This window comes from Agelaius phoeniceus, chromosome 1 (genome assembly GCF_051311805.1).
Source record: "Agelaius phoeniceus isolate bAgePho1 chromosome 1, bAgePho1.hap1, whole genome shotgun sequence".
Lineage (NCBI taxonomy): Eukaryota > Metazoa > Chordata > Aves > Passeriformes > Icteridae > Agelaius > Agelaius phoeniceus.
The window spans coordinates 10109135-10123574 of NC_135265.1; the positions used below are offsets into that span (position 1 = coordinate 10109135).

At 36.7% G+C, this 14440-nt stretch overlaps 1 protein-coding gene across 3 annotated transcripts in view; it reads right to left on the bottom strand.

Moving 5' to 3' along the window:
* The window catches only part of ESYT2 (extended synaptotagmin 2), an 80711-nt gene that overhangs the window by 15198 nt on the left and 51073 nt on the right, over positions 1-14440 (bottom strand). For 2 of the 3 annotated variants that reach the window (XM_054642083.2, XM_054642091.2), the window contains exons 8-13: positions 9727-9847; positions 8917-9093; positions 8392-8474; positions 7105-7153; positions 6377-6466; positions 5759-5854 (exon numbers count right to left, since the gene is read on the bottom strand). In XM_054642083.2, coding sequence (XP_054498058.1) covers positions 5759-5854; positions 6377-6466; positions 7105-7153; positions 8392-8474; positions 8917-9093; positions 9727-9847 — 616 coding nt within the window. Of the gene's footprint in view, positions 1-2846; positions 2949-5758; positions 5855-6376; positions 6467-7104; positions 7154-8391; positions 8475-8916; positions 9094-9726; positions 9848-14440 lie in introns of all 3 variants that reach the window. The other variant, XM_077192067.1, reaches the window with a different exon arrangement.

Here is a 14440-nt window from a genome sequence, read left to right on the forward strand (position 1 = left end):
GGCTTTGGAGGAGCCTGATCTGATGCAAGGTGTCCCTGCCCATGGCAGAGGGGTTGGAAGGAGATGATCTTTAAGGTCCCTTCCAACCCAAACCCTTCTGTGCTTCCATGATTTATTTCCATGGGCTGAAGTGCCTTTCCCTGCTAGCCATGGCTGCTGTCTCTCCCATCACCAGTGCTGTGCTCCAGACCTTCAACTGCTACAGCCAAGATCAGGGCCCTGTAATGGCTGAGAACACAAGGATTAGGCCCTGCTTCTCACAGGCTGCACTCCTCTTTGCTAGAGAGCACAGTGTTTTCTTTCATAACAATGTGACACAGCATGACTACAAATCTCTTTCTGTAGAAAGATCTCTTTTCACATCTCTTTCTTTCTATTTCTATCCCATATTTATAAGGATGCAATGACTGTCCTCTACAGAGAAGTACCTCATTTTTTCACATGGCATCTACAATTCACCAAAATTATTTTGAATCTTTAACTGCAACTCAACTTACTGGACTTTTTTCCCTTCCCATTTGCACCTGCATATTCAATACAAATCTTTCCCTTCCTATATTATTATTTCAAGGAATTTTAGAAGTCAAAACCTATGTGATCATAGATAAGGGCAGGCAACCACTGACTTGGATATTGAGCATATCTCAATTCCTCTGGAATCATAGCAAGGATAGGCCAAGAGGGACATCAGCTGGGGCAAATATCTTTAAGCCAGGCCTCAGGTTTCAAGGGAAGAAGCTGCAGGTCCATGAAGATGGTGGCTGAAAGACTGGGAGGAAGGAGACTCAGAGGAGGAAAGGGGATACTCAATATAGAAAGGGAAGGTCTTGCTTTGGGTGACAAAATAGTCTTGGTATGCTTCTGGGTGTCTCTGCAGTAACAGGAAAAGAGGATGGGTTATCCAAGAAATACACTGATAGTGACACAGGGGAATTCTCTAACAGCCATCACTACATTGCAGTAAATCCTCCTAACAAACCCATAGGTTATACAAGTAACAAAGTGGTTTGTTATTCAGCCAGCCCCTAATTCAATATGCTTTGGAGAATGACTCATTACTTCTTTAGACTCACTAAGTGTTGCTTGGGGTATCTCTGAGTGCATCCTCACCAGATAACCAGAAGACAGCCACTACTGTAAGAGCTTATTTAAAATATGGATAATTTATAAATTACACAGACACCAAAACTGTTATAAACTATTGATTATCATAAGACTCGAGTTACTTCTGGAAATTAAACAATTCTTATACCTTAACTTCAGCTAAATCAGATTTACATGGGTGAATGTCTTGGTGTCACAAACCTAGATTTGCAGCAGTGAATAAACTATCCAGAAAGGAACAGAGATCACTCAGAATTTTTCTCTCCTTAGGAAGTGAGTTCCCTTTTCAACACTTCCCCAGTAACTCATGTTCCACCTTAGGGAATGTTTGTGTGGCAGCCCATGTTTAAGGGTGCCCTGGGAACAAGGGCAGTCCTAGGGCAGCTGGAGCTGGTTTTATCCCTGGGCTACTTCAGACCTCTCCTGTCCCCTGGCCTTCAGCCACACCCTCCTCCTCTGCAGCAAGAGCAGCACCCAGGAGCCTGCAGAGCCAGGCAGCTCCCAGTGCTGCAGAAGGGAATCCAGACCCAGCTTTCTTTGCTGTCCCACTCTGCCTCATAAATTGATTCAGGGATTTGGAAGGTTTTGTCTGATTTCTAAATAAATGCCCTGTACAGACAACCTGTCTTAACACAAAGATCCTAAGATCCACAAAAATCATCAGGGCTACATCCCTAATTTTTTTTTTTTAATAATAATTACCTTAAAGATATATCTGGTATTGGTGTAACTAAAAGAAACAGCAACTCCTTAACATTTTTAACACCAAGATGATGGAACTGTAGGTTATAAATTGTCTTTCTCATTCATTAATTTTTAACAAGATTATAGAATGGTTATAACTTTTTAGATACTTTATAATTAACCTTGACAGAGAAACTAACAGAATTTTTGCTGGGCTTTGGAAAGCTGTTTTAAAATCAAGGATTATGACATGGCCAGCCAGTTAAAATTTATCTGCATAATCTCCAAAGACAAACCCACCTCTCTCTGGAAAAAAAGATACTTATTCTGAACAGATTCTCATTCTTTTTTAAGATACCAATGTTGTACTTCCAGATTTAAGTGTAAGATAGTCAGAGGCTCATCAGTTTTTAATAGTTTTGTAACATTAAATTCAAGAAAAAATATTACTTGTTAGTTCACCCTAGCCTGGATTCTCCCAACTACAGACTAATTTCCAAAAAAGAAAAGGAGCTTGGGAATTTGCAAAACAAGGAGCATCATGGAGTGAGATAGAATTTACAAGGGAATTTATAGTCTGGGAAGCACAAAGAACTGCACCCATTTTTAAAACAACTTGAACCAGTGTGGAGAGGTTGCAAGTTCTTACAAACATTGAGTGTGTCACCTTTTGAAGAAACTATTGGTTGCAATATTTATTACTTTAATTTCTTTGCAATAAAAGCCAACAATTAACAAGCACATAGTGTGCTAGTACAGTATTCATTTTATTTCTCAATGAATCAGCAATTTAAGTTAAATGTAAAGAGCTTTTACAACAAACTTATCTTGGGTTTTATCAAAAAAGATTACTTACTTACCCAATGATATGCTGATCAATGAAATTTAAGTAGCCTTTAAAATGCAATAAAAATAGCACAAAAACAATGCACACTTGTTGAAACCATGCAGGAAAACAAATTGCATGCTCTCATTCCACTAGAGTGAGTGGCTTTAGTAGCACTAATCCACACTCTGGCAGAGAAAAGGTACAATACAAACAATACCAGAGAACTCACAAATAGTGCTCTATAGAGTGAGGTAGTGTTTTCACAAAAGACTAGTCCAGATGCTCTCCTCTCTTTTAAGTATCCACACCCAAAGTTTCCCTCGTAGATACTCTTAGGAAGATGGAAATGGAAGGAGAAAGCAGAGTGATGGGATTGTGGCAGAATGAATGCATAAGCAGCTTTACTACACAGAAAAGTTCAGGAAAATAGTCAAAGGATTCCAGAGAAAACAGCAAGAAACAAAAAGTAAATATTTCTCATTACAAATCGTTTCATCCATTAAATGACTTTCTGCAGCACAGCAAGGTGGAATGCTTTTTGAATTTTATTTTTTTATTGATTATTCAAATATATTAACCCACTTTCCAGGCTCACTCTTGGTAATTCAGATTTATATGGCAGATCCAACTAATGTTTACTAACTTAGAGACCAGCCTTCTACACCATTTCTATTTCTTTTCTAGACCAATCATCCCAGTGTGCCAGAAACTCACAACTATGATGCAAAAGAAAGGCCTGAGTGGTGGTAACTCAACACTGTAACTCCAACAAAACAAGGCTGAAGGCATGACCTAAAATGTACCAGTGATAAGCATTCACTTAAGGCAATTTCCAAGGTAATAAAAGTAATTATTCTTGTAGAAAACTTTTCACTGTAACATTAAAGTTGTGCACAAAAATCTTCAAACTATTAATAAGGGGGTCAGTGTCATTTTAACCATTCTCTTTAAATTCTCTCTTCTCCATAAATACAAGCAATCCAAGACATTAATTTGCTACATAACCCCCACCACTGAACGTGAGCAAAACATGAAAAACCAACAAATTTCATGTTTAGTCTGGTCAATATTGCTCCATATTAGAATCCTATGGCCATAAAAGGCTCTATTTACTACAATTAACTGCAGTTCATGTAGAAGCTCCATGATGTTCAGTTCTCCTGCATAAAAAAAGTCTTCCCATGGTATTTTCCCCCAATGTGACATAACTATGAAGCCTTTTGGTCTCTGGTTTTGGAAAATTTGATTTACCACAGTATCATATTTTCTTTTGTAGTAAAGTTATACATGGAATTTGCAATTGTTCTATGTTACTTTCTATTATATTTTTTGCAACACTGGAAAGAAAATTACTTGAAGTTAAATATTGAGTCATTTGTTGCAACTGCTTTTCTGGGCTGGTAGAGGAAGAAGAAAGTAAGAGGATTAAACAGGTCCCACTCTATGACCATCATTCTTCACCCACCCAGGCAATTCTTGTACTGTGGACAGAATATCAGATGCAGCAATAGGAAATTTGGGATGCTGTTCCCAAATTTCCTAACTGGTCTGCTTTGTGCAAAGAACTCCCCCTTCCTGTGCCCTAGAGTTTAGAGATCTACTGATTAAATGCACTGAAATTAAAATACTGTCTGCAAAAATAGGCAGAAGTTGAGACTTGCAACCTCATCTTTCCAAAGGAAGGAGACAATGTCAGAGAATGTTTGTTTAAAACAAACAATGTTAGAGAATGTTTGTTTAAAACAAAAAAAATAATTTATGACAAAGCCTCAGAGTATTTGCTGGAGAATGTAATATAGAGAATCAGAGCTATGTGGAAAAGACTGGAACTGGTATAGGAGAGAACTTTACACCACTTATTTTAAGTAAGAGGCTTTAGTGTATTTTACCAAACCTTAACTTTGTGGCTGTTTCAGTAAAATTCAGTATTTGAACAAGAAGATACATAAATTGGTTCAAGTGAATCTAATACACAAAACAGATGGCAGACAGACTTTTTCTATCTGTTGGAGTTCTCTGAAACTGATGCTAAGCACACCATAATTCTATTCTGTTCCTGCTTACTCTGTACTATAGTAATTCGATTTATTTTCCTGCTAAGTTACAGATTTTGCCTGAATTCAATATAGAGTGGGGTTAAAAAGGAAACATGAGGATCTATTCCAAATGAGTCTTTTTAGCTTTTAAAATAGCCTAGAAATACCACTTCCAAACTCTGCTCTATACACCCTGGAACAGACATGAAATCACTAGTCAGTCATGTAAATTGTTTGGGCTACTAAGGTTTCATTTGTTACCACTATGATTTAACTTAATTTTAACCTGAATTTCAGCAGAAAAATCTGCAAAATGCATGCAAAAAAATCCAAAGCTTGAAAACTGTAATCTCTGATTAATATTTTAATCATCACTTCCAGAACCTCTCATCTAATAGCAATGCTGAAAACCAGCAAAACTTAGTTAAGTTTCATGTATCTCTTTATGGTAGGGTTACCTTTATTACTGCTATCAATTACAACCAGGAACAGTACTTTACTAACCTGAAATAAACTCCAAAACAAGTTGTTTCATAGTCCCATAGGATAAATCCATAGAGAGAGAGAACATGATTTATTTCTATGTTTTGCACAAGCAAATAAAGCACCCTGCCAAAAACAATCTGATAGAAATCTCACACAAGTATTCTGGCCCTTTAGCATCAACTGCACAGGACTGATTTCATGGTGAGGACCTTAAGTACCTTCAAATCTCCAGCAATACCCTAAGCCAAAGCAAGCAAGTTCACCTCAACTTATGGAAGTGGGTTGTTTCCCAGTTAGTTCCTTAAAATTCCTCATACTAATCCCATACCATGTATGGAAAACATCATGGAATAAAAACATGCAGCCTTTCAAGTCCAGGAAAGGAGCATTCTTTAGAGAAAAACCACACTGATTAAAGAATAATGTTTTATTAAATATATAGCTAAAGACTATGCTACTAAAAAAGTAGACCTTACATTACACATCCTGAAAGGAGAGGAATTATAGAGAAGATGGCACAATGTGTGTTAGTAAAGCAGTGTCACACTACCAAGCAAGACATGCTGGGAGTCCCCAAGAGACTCTGTGACAGAAGGGTATCCATGAGAACATAACTTACAGGCAGGTTTCTTGCTGAGTCCAAATACAGAATAAGCAATGCAGATGAAAGCCCATCATTAGCTTGGTCTTTATCAGCTCTAATGCTTGTTAGCACCTAAAACAAAAACACACTGTAAGCCTTTCTGGAAACCAAGGGTTACTGTTTCTGTCTCATTTCTGAAAAAAACAAACCAAAAAACCATCTCCCAAAAAGCAAACATTCACAAATTCAGAGCATGAAGCATAAAAAGTAAGTTTTCAAGACTCATACAGACATTTCAAAACCATTTGCATGGAAATTTGCACCCCATTTCCTACTTATTTTTTTAGATTGGACAGATTGTAACATCATATCCATCTTTATCTCCCAGACTAAAGAAATGTCAGCAGATAGTCTCAAACAGTAACATTAAGAGAAAAGAGAACAACAAAAGCATTTGAAAATCTGAGTGTAAACCATTTACACTTATGACTGGTTTGAGATTTCTAAAGACAGCTTGGAATAAAGCTATAGGTTTCTCCAAATTCACAACAGCTAGAGATCTGGTTACATACTTCACAAATAAACAAAAAAGTCACAACAAAATCACCCCAAAACAATTAAGATTAGAAGGAAAGTAATGTGTTCCCTTAATACCTTGTCTAGATTGTCAGCAGTTGGCATCAATGTGAGCCATTCCAGTTTTAAATGCAACTTGCCTTTGGACACTTCATCCAAAGTAAACCACTGAAAATTAAGCAAAGTAATGTGAAATAATCTGGCAAACAAATACATGATTAATTCTTCAGGACATTTAGGAATCACTAAAGTCTGCTAAGAATCTCTCAGAGCTGAAGTCCACATAACCTGAAAAGATCTGATCCATTGAAATTTCGTATTTTGCATAAAGCATTACAACACAGAATGATAAAACCACCCAGACAAACATTATACATTATATGATAAAAGCATCTTTAAAATACCAAGAAAATTCTTAAAGTTCTTTAAGGATATTCTGGGAAAAAAAACCCTGCACAAGGTTCCTATAAAGTCTCTCATACATATAGGACAAAAATTAGTGTGCCCAGCAATTAACTATTCTCTTGCAAAAAAAACCTTCTCACCAAATATCTAAGCTACTATTTTTTGCATTTGCATAGGAGTAACCTTAAAACCCCAAGACCTAAAAAGAATGTCATTATTTTTCAGATTTCACCAGTTTAGGTATCTATAAACCACTGTACTGATTATCAGGGCATGTATTTCTACAGCATTAAGGTTATTCTTGCACATACAGAAACTGTGCTCAGGAAAAAATAATCCAAGAACAACAACATGTACAACATATGGGCCTTGTCAAACCAAAAATGACTGAGCTTGATTACCTCATCTAGAAGACGCTCCTTCTCAACTTCAATTAAATCAATCATCAAACTAGGAAAAGGGAGAAAAAGAAGTAGTATTTTAGCCAAGAAACAAAAGATCTAGCCCAGAACTCAAGCCCCACCCTGTGCTTGCTGAGTATCCACTGAGATCAAAAGGGCAGAATATTATACTTTTAGCACCTCAGAAAAGAAGAAGCAGGGAATGAAACAGCTGAACAAAGATGAGTGCAGGATGTCAGGAAAATGCCTGCACTAGAGCCCATTTTGTAACCATGAGGGCAACTGGCACAATATAACTCACATATGTATGACCCAACTCTCAAAACAGAGAGCACATCCAAACTTCCCACTGGAAATAGCACCTATGACCAAATTCATGCTTTGGCAGTGTCTGGGAGAATTGTAGTTCACACAAGCTAAAAATGTAGCAGGGAATGAATCTGCTAAAAATTAAACAGAGCAGACATCTGCATGCCAGTGCATGAACATTTGTCTGGCTTTTTATTTTATTAGTGCTGATGTACACATTAGGTCAGTTCCTCCCACCATCACTTCAGTGTAAGATTAGGGAAGTGCAAAGAAAAAGAAACCTTTGTACTTCCTACTTCTTAATTTTAATGAGAAGTAGGTACTGTTGCTCCTGTTAAGAGAGAAGGAGCTGGAAAAGCAAGGGAGCTCTCCTCCATATGGAAAGCAACAATAGGAAGTTCCAAAACTCAGCAAGAAATAAAGGTGACAAATTACTGGGGAAAGAAGCTGGCTAAATCCCTGAAATGTTTATGAGTAAACACCTATGGCTTATGGAATCAAAGAGTGAGTCATGTTTGTAAAAGCATTGCAAGTAAATGTAAATATTTTCTTTAATCAAATAGTTAAGATCAGCTCTTAAGAGGAAAAACAAACTCGAGACAGTCATTTAGAAGCTATGAAGATGAAGAAGATACAGAGTTATAAAACTATATTAACTTTGCCTGAAGAAAGAATTAAGACTTAGTGCTAGCTCACAGACATTAAAGAAGCTAGGGCACAATTCTGGGTACCCACAATACTCACCTGCTTTTTTCAGAAAAGATGTAAACATATACATGTGTATATACACACCCAAGCACATTTGCATAAAAATTTACATACATGAAGTAGTTAGGGAATTCCTTACTACCAAGATAATTGATTTATAAATACAATTAGATAGCAGAACAACTGCAATAAAATAAAAATAATAACTGAAAAAATTACAATATTTAATCTCTTTCCAATACCTACAAACATATTCTCCATAACATTTACCTCCCCAGGAAGTCATCTTTATCTGGATCTTCATCAAAGAGCTCAATCTCTAGCTCCTGTCCTGGATGTTCATACACTAAGGCCTGGAAGTTCAGTGAGAGGGCATTATCAGAAAAACTGACCAGTTTGGGTAAATGGCATAACAACAGTAAAACACTGAGCTGCAGCACCTTTGTACAATAAAAAACATTAGTAAGCAAATGCTTTGAAAAACTGCAATTTAATGAGTAGAGCAATTTTAAGAGCTTTTCAGATAAAATTTGTCAATGTTGGCTCTAAAAGCCCAAACTTCTTTTTCAGAAAAAAAAAAAATATATAATATATATATATTATATATATATATATACTATTATATATAAAATAATAATTTTATATATATTGTGTGTATATATATATATAATATATATATATATATATATTAAGGACACCCCCAAAATAACCTTTTAAACAAAAGAAAGAGGATATTTCTTCTTTTGTTTCTTCCATAAAGAAGAACATACAACAAGATATTTTTATTGGTTATACCTCATAAACTTCATTCCATTTTGGATTGAGATTTTCTTTGATGACCTTGCTTTGGAAAATTTGGTTGCCCACACGGATGATTCCATAAGGATCTGACTTTCCTTTGATAATCCCTTTTAGATAAGTATCTTTTCCCTCTAGGTCCTGAGCTTCAATGAAGTGTATCCTTAGAACACCCTGAAAAAGAAAAGATGAGGTTGTACAGTAATCTGAAAACTGCCATGTCATCACAATTTACACAAAGATGTTTTATTATTTCCATTGCCATTTCCTTAACTTATGAAACTTATTTTGGACATACTGTAAATAGAAGATATCAGTGATGATCCACACACTCAACAGACCTAGCACTCAAGACTCCTGAAAAGAAAAACTGTCATCAGCCATCAGAAACATCCCAGTTACATCAAGAAATATCAGGTTTCTGGAAGTGAGTAGCAAAAAATAGCAACAACTGTTTAATGAAGCACACTAATAGTAATTTTCCATGATAACATAAAATACATGCTACTTTTTTATCTGTACAGTTAAACTAGATTGCAGTTTTACAATCCAGTGATTGTAAAAGCAATAAGTTCAGGATTAAAAAAAAAGAATAAATAAATGAATAAATACATCTTTCTTGGTGTTCTTTTGAAACATTAACTTCACAGAAATTGTTTATAAATTAAATTAGTTATTAGCGATTGAATTAACAGCAACTTGTACCAGTGCAGTAACTGTATTTCAAAATTCCTCCAGATTGCCTTGAACAGTTACTACAGAAGGAACTAAATGCCCAATTATTGCTGTTAACAGAAACCTGCTTACCTTTGGTATAGGAAACCTCAGCTGAGCAATCTGCACTTCACTGACCAGGGGGACTGTAATTCTATTTGGAAGGACCAAGTAGTTGGATATGATATCCAGTATTATTGTATCTGATAAGCCACTGTTGGAGAAAAGAATCCTCAGTTACTTAAAAAAAAATATTCCTTTTGCTGCTTAACAACCTAAATGGAGAAAATATTTGCCTTCCTGGAGAGAGCAGAAGACACATCTGGTTTGTAAAGTTAAAATAAAGGATTCTTGCCCAAACTGCCACCAGGTGGAAGCAGCTGACACTGAACAGCAGAAACCACAGGGATGAATGTAAAAGTGCCCATTTCCCTGCCCCAGCCAGATTTCCCCCTCGCCCCTGCCTTTTGAAAGCAGCCTGGGTAAAAAGGAATTTCATTAGTGCTCTTGCCTCTGATGCATATAACCAAGCAGATGGTAACTGTTTAATGACTTTTGTACTTCAATAATGATTTATCTGTCCTTGCAAGTTTGGCTACCCCTTCCTGTATTGTTATGAAACCACTTGTCCTCTTGAGCTGGGAGGACCATCACTTAAACCACAGACACACAGAACACAATGTGTAAAACGTGGTAAAACGTAGCCTAGAGCAGCAAAACTGGTTTTGTTCAGTGAAAAGGGAGTGGCAGTGCAACCACACTGGTAATGAATCATATAAAACCCAGCCCCACACCCCTCCACAAACACAGAGAAGAGAAGCATTTCCTAAGCTACAAGGTCACCCAGCTCAGGTCTGAACTGACAACAAATCATGGTCAGAGTCACTGCACTGGTTGCACACATTGCCCACACAGGCAGAACACAGAACACAAGCAGCCAGGACATCCCAGGAGGATGTAAAAGCTTCAGAGAAGTCCTTACAACAGCACTTGAGATACTCTGAACTGCAGAGGGACATTCTCACTGAAGCTGGTGGAGCTGTGATTTCTCCTCCTAAATACAGTCCATTTTTACAGTCTTTGTGAAATCAAGATGCAGATAATGTTTGATTACTTTGAACATTTTTTGGATGAAGCACTTCTGTGTGAGCACCTTGTGAAGTTTTCTAAGACTGAATCTGAAGCTGGGAATAACTCTGACTCAGGAGCTAGCATATAAAAACACAAAAGCTGCAGTGAAACATGATATGTGTTACAGTTTCATTTGGAAAGAAAATGTAGAGCTGAGCAATTAACATTATGCTAGAGATGGGCAATAGAACAAACCCATTAAATACAATCTGGCCCACTAGAAATGCACACTGATTTTCATGCCAGAGATTTGAAACCTGAGCAGCCTGCAAGCCCTTGGCTGCCCACTTCCACTGGAAATCCAGATAACTACAATACATGATGCAACATGGCTGGCTGACTGTAATGATACTCTGCACAACAGGAACAGGAGCTCAAGGCTGCATCAAAACCAATGACAGGTCTGTGCAGGCTTCTGGCTAGAAAGAGGAAACAGTGGATAATGTTAAGATATTGCTCAGGGGAAAATCGTTTGCTCTCAACTTCTGAGTTAATTCACATGTGCCCTAAAGAGTCTCCCTTGCCCTCCCTTTCATGAAGAGCTTATCCAATCACATTTACAGAGGTTGTCATTCTATGTGAACCCTAGAAATTCAGTTTCAGTAAATCTTAAGATAAATACATGTTTTCTGAAGAGTAGCTTCACTTAGCTATCATTTTAACATACTGCTTTTCAAACTTTAAAGCTTCATTTTGCCAAACATCTTGCTTTCAGTTTATGCTCTCTGCAATGAGCCAAGAAAATAGGTTTCATTATTTTGTCAAGAGGTGACAAAAAATTGAAGATAAACATCTCAACCAGTCAACATTAAAAGGAAAAGAAAAACCAAAGCCAAGCTGAAGTGATGATAACTACACAAGCAACAATCACACTTTTCAAAATTCAAGTCTAATGACAAAACTCTAGTATAGAGACCAGGTAAGCTTTTCTGTTCCTGCTTTTGTTAGTGTCCCTACTTGGTAAGAAGAGAAAGCTCTGCCTTTATGCTCAGTCCCTTAAGAACAGATGACTAATGGAGAAAACCAACTGCCAGAAAGCAAAGGAGCTGTGCAAGGAGAGCAATGGTACCAGAGCTTGCCCTGCTCGTCTCTAGTGCTTCCTGAAGATCACAGACTTTGTGTGATCACAGGCATAAATAAACCTCCTCTGGACTAGCATAAGGTCTAGAGACTGACTAATGTTCAAACAGAGCTTCAGCAAATCTCCTTAAATAAGAGAGAAAGAAACACAGCCCAAGCACTGGGAGGACTCACAATCCTTTATGCCAGAACCAAACCCTAACTGATTCCAGAGGTCAGTCTCAATTTTATCCCAACATTACCACTTGAATTTCACAAAAAACACCTGAGAAAAATGAGGAAGCATTAATGAAGTTTCACCAAGCTTTACACAGAGAAACTGGACTCATAGAAGGAAGCAGATACCCTAAATTTAAATATGGAGCTGAAAAAGAACACTGAAGATTGTATGCAACTAACTAATGAATTAAATGAATTCTAAAACAACACGATGCTTTCAAGCTGTTTAAATCTCATCTAGAATTAGCCAGCTGGAGTGCACCTAGATGCAAAGCATTCTTCATGAATACAAGGCAAAAATGACAATCATTTGCATTTTTTGATATCTAAAGTAAGTGGTCTGATCTATGGAAAACAGAGACAAAACACTGCAAGCAACAGAGAAAGGTGCATTAATATAAACCCTTATGTTGATGCATCATTAAAAACCAGCTTCCTAAGATCATAAAACTTTATTCAATGATTCTATGTACAATTATTTTTTCAGTTCAAAAAAAGGAACGAAGTATAGAATGTTTCATATAGTTTATTAGACTGTCTTCAAAAGCTCAGTTTCATTGCAGAACAATAGTTGTTAGTTGCCTAATCTTTTGTATTGCTCTCTACTTAGCTCTACTTAATTTTTATCAATTTTTATTAGCTGTGTATTTTTCCTGTGCTATCTTTATACATACTGCAGACACAGCAAATTTCTGACTGCATTGAGTGTTTTCACTGTATCTCAAAAGCAACCCCAACATCTTCCCATCATCCACATCCCCTCCTGAAAGCACCTGAGCATTCTCACGGCCTGGCTCCTCCTCACACAGAGATTTTAATTCCACTTCTCCACAAGCTATACTAATGATGGAATATGAATTACTTGTGTGCCCTTGTCCTTGTGGAGCCATATAGGAAAAGCAATGAAAAAATTGTTAACAGCTGAGAGGGAAGCTTCCAGCAGCTAATGCTGAAATTCAATTAGCAGCAGACATTTGCAAATAGAGTACAAATAAGTTCAGTGTGCAGCCAACAGCCACAGGATTATAAAGGTACCTGTGATGGCAGCAATCTCTTGTTCATCATTGTTTATAACAACTACAATGTCAAGTTGTCAGACCAAAATACACAACTTATCTATACAGATAAGAAAAACAAATCCAGCACTAAAGAAACCTCTTGGCAAGGCAGAGCATGAGTCACCCCAGTTACAGTTACTATAGAAACTATACCACGTCTAGATGGCACTGGGTTGTGCATATGTGGCCAAGTTTGGTTGCTCTGGAAACCATAAACTTGAGATATTTAGCGAGACTTTGTTTACATCTGAGGTTTTGTGTTTGCAGTCAGGCAAATATGTAGCAGGATGTGAGTCTCAGGAGCCTAGTAAAGTTAAGTGCTAAATGTAAATTTAGTCATGTTATATCAAAAAGGGGAATTATTACTCAGGAGCTGTATTTTGGAAGCCATTTTCTCTCATCAAGAAAACCTCTTTTTCCTCAGAGACAGGCTTGAAACATGAGCAATTCTTGGAGCCATTAACCTACTTAATGCAAGTTCTAATTTCAAACTGTTCAGCTGGGATTCCATGCTATAGCTTCACATGTCTAAGGAAAGCAAAACTCACTTCAGTTATGCAATTGATTACTAAGGGATTAATTTAATAACTAAATTCAAACTCCTGTTTTGAAACAATAAAAAAAAATTCTGGAGTCAGCCAACTCTTGAGAGTATGGGATCTAATAAAAGGGCTAGTCACAAAGTCCAAGTGTGTATCAGATCCACCATTATCTCCTTTGCCATTGTCTCCATATTAAAAAGCCCCCGGGTAACTATTAAGACCTGATAAATATGAATATATTAATGGATTTAACTTAATCAGGTTTATAATGATTGAAAGCAGCCTGATTTGCACCTCTATTGATGCTTTTTAATTTGGGATTTTATTATGTGGTATTAGGAAAAGCTCTGAATAAGCTAACACATTTTATTGCTATATACAGTCAATATTTTGGTACTCCACTTGATCCTCACATAATAAACTGAAAAAGCTTTAAAAGGAAACAGTTGAAGATATTAGAAACTTTATTTAGTTTGAATAGTCTTAAGGTATTTCTAACTACCTTTACACAAGCAAATAGAGATGGATTGATGTACAAAGCCAAGAACCAAGATATCATGAACCCACTGGCATGAAAGGAAAGCTCTGTGCCTTTCTGCTGTCATAGGAGATGGCAAATAGGAAATTCACAAGATTCTGGAAAGGCTGAAAACACTAAAAGAAGTACATTATAAATGATATTTTCAGAGTATTTTTAACATGATCTACTAGATATATTTTTGGCATACTTTGACTTGTGGTGAAATCACTACCTTCTGCAAATTGAGCAATTTCATA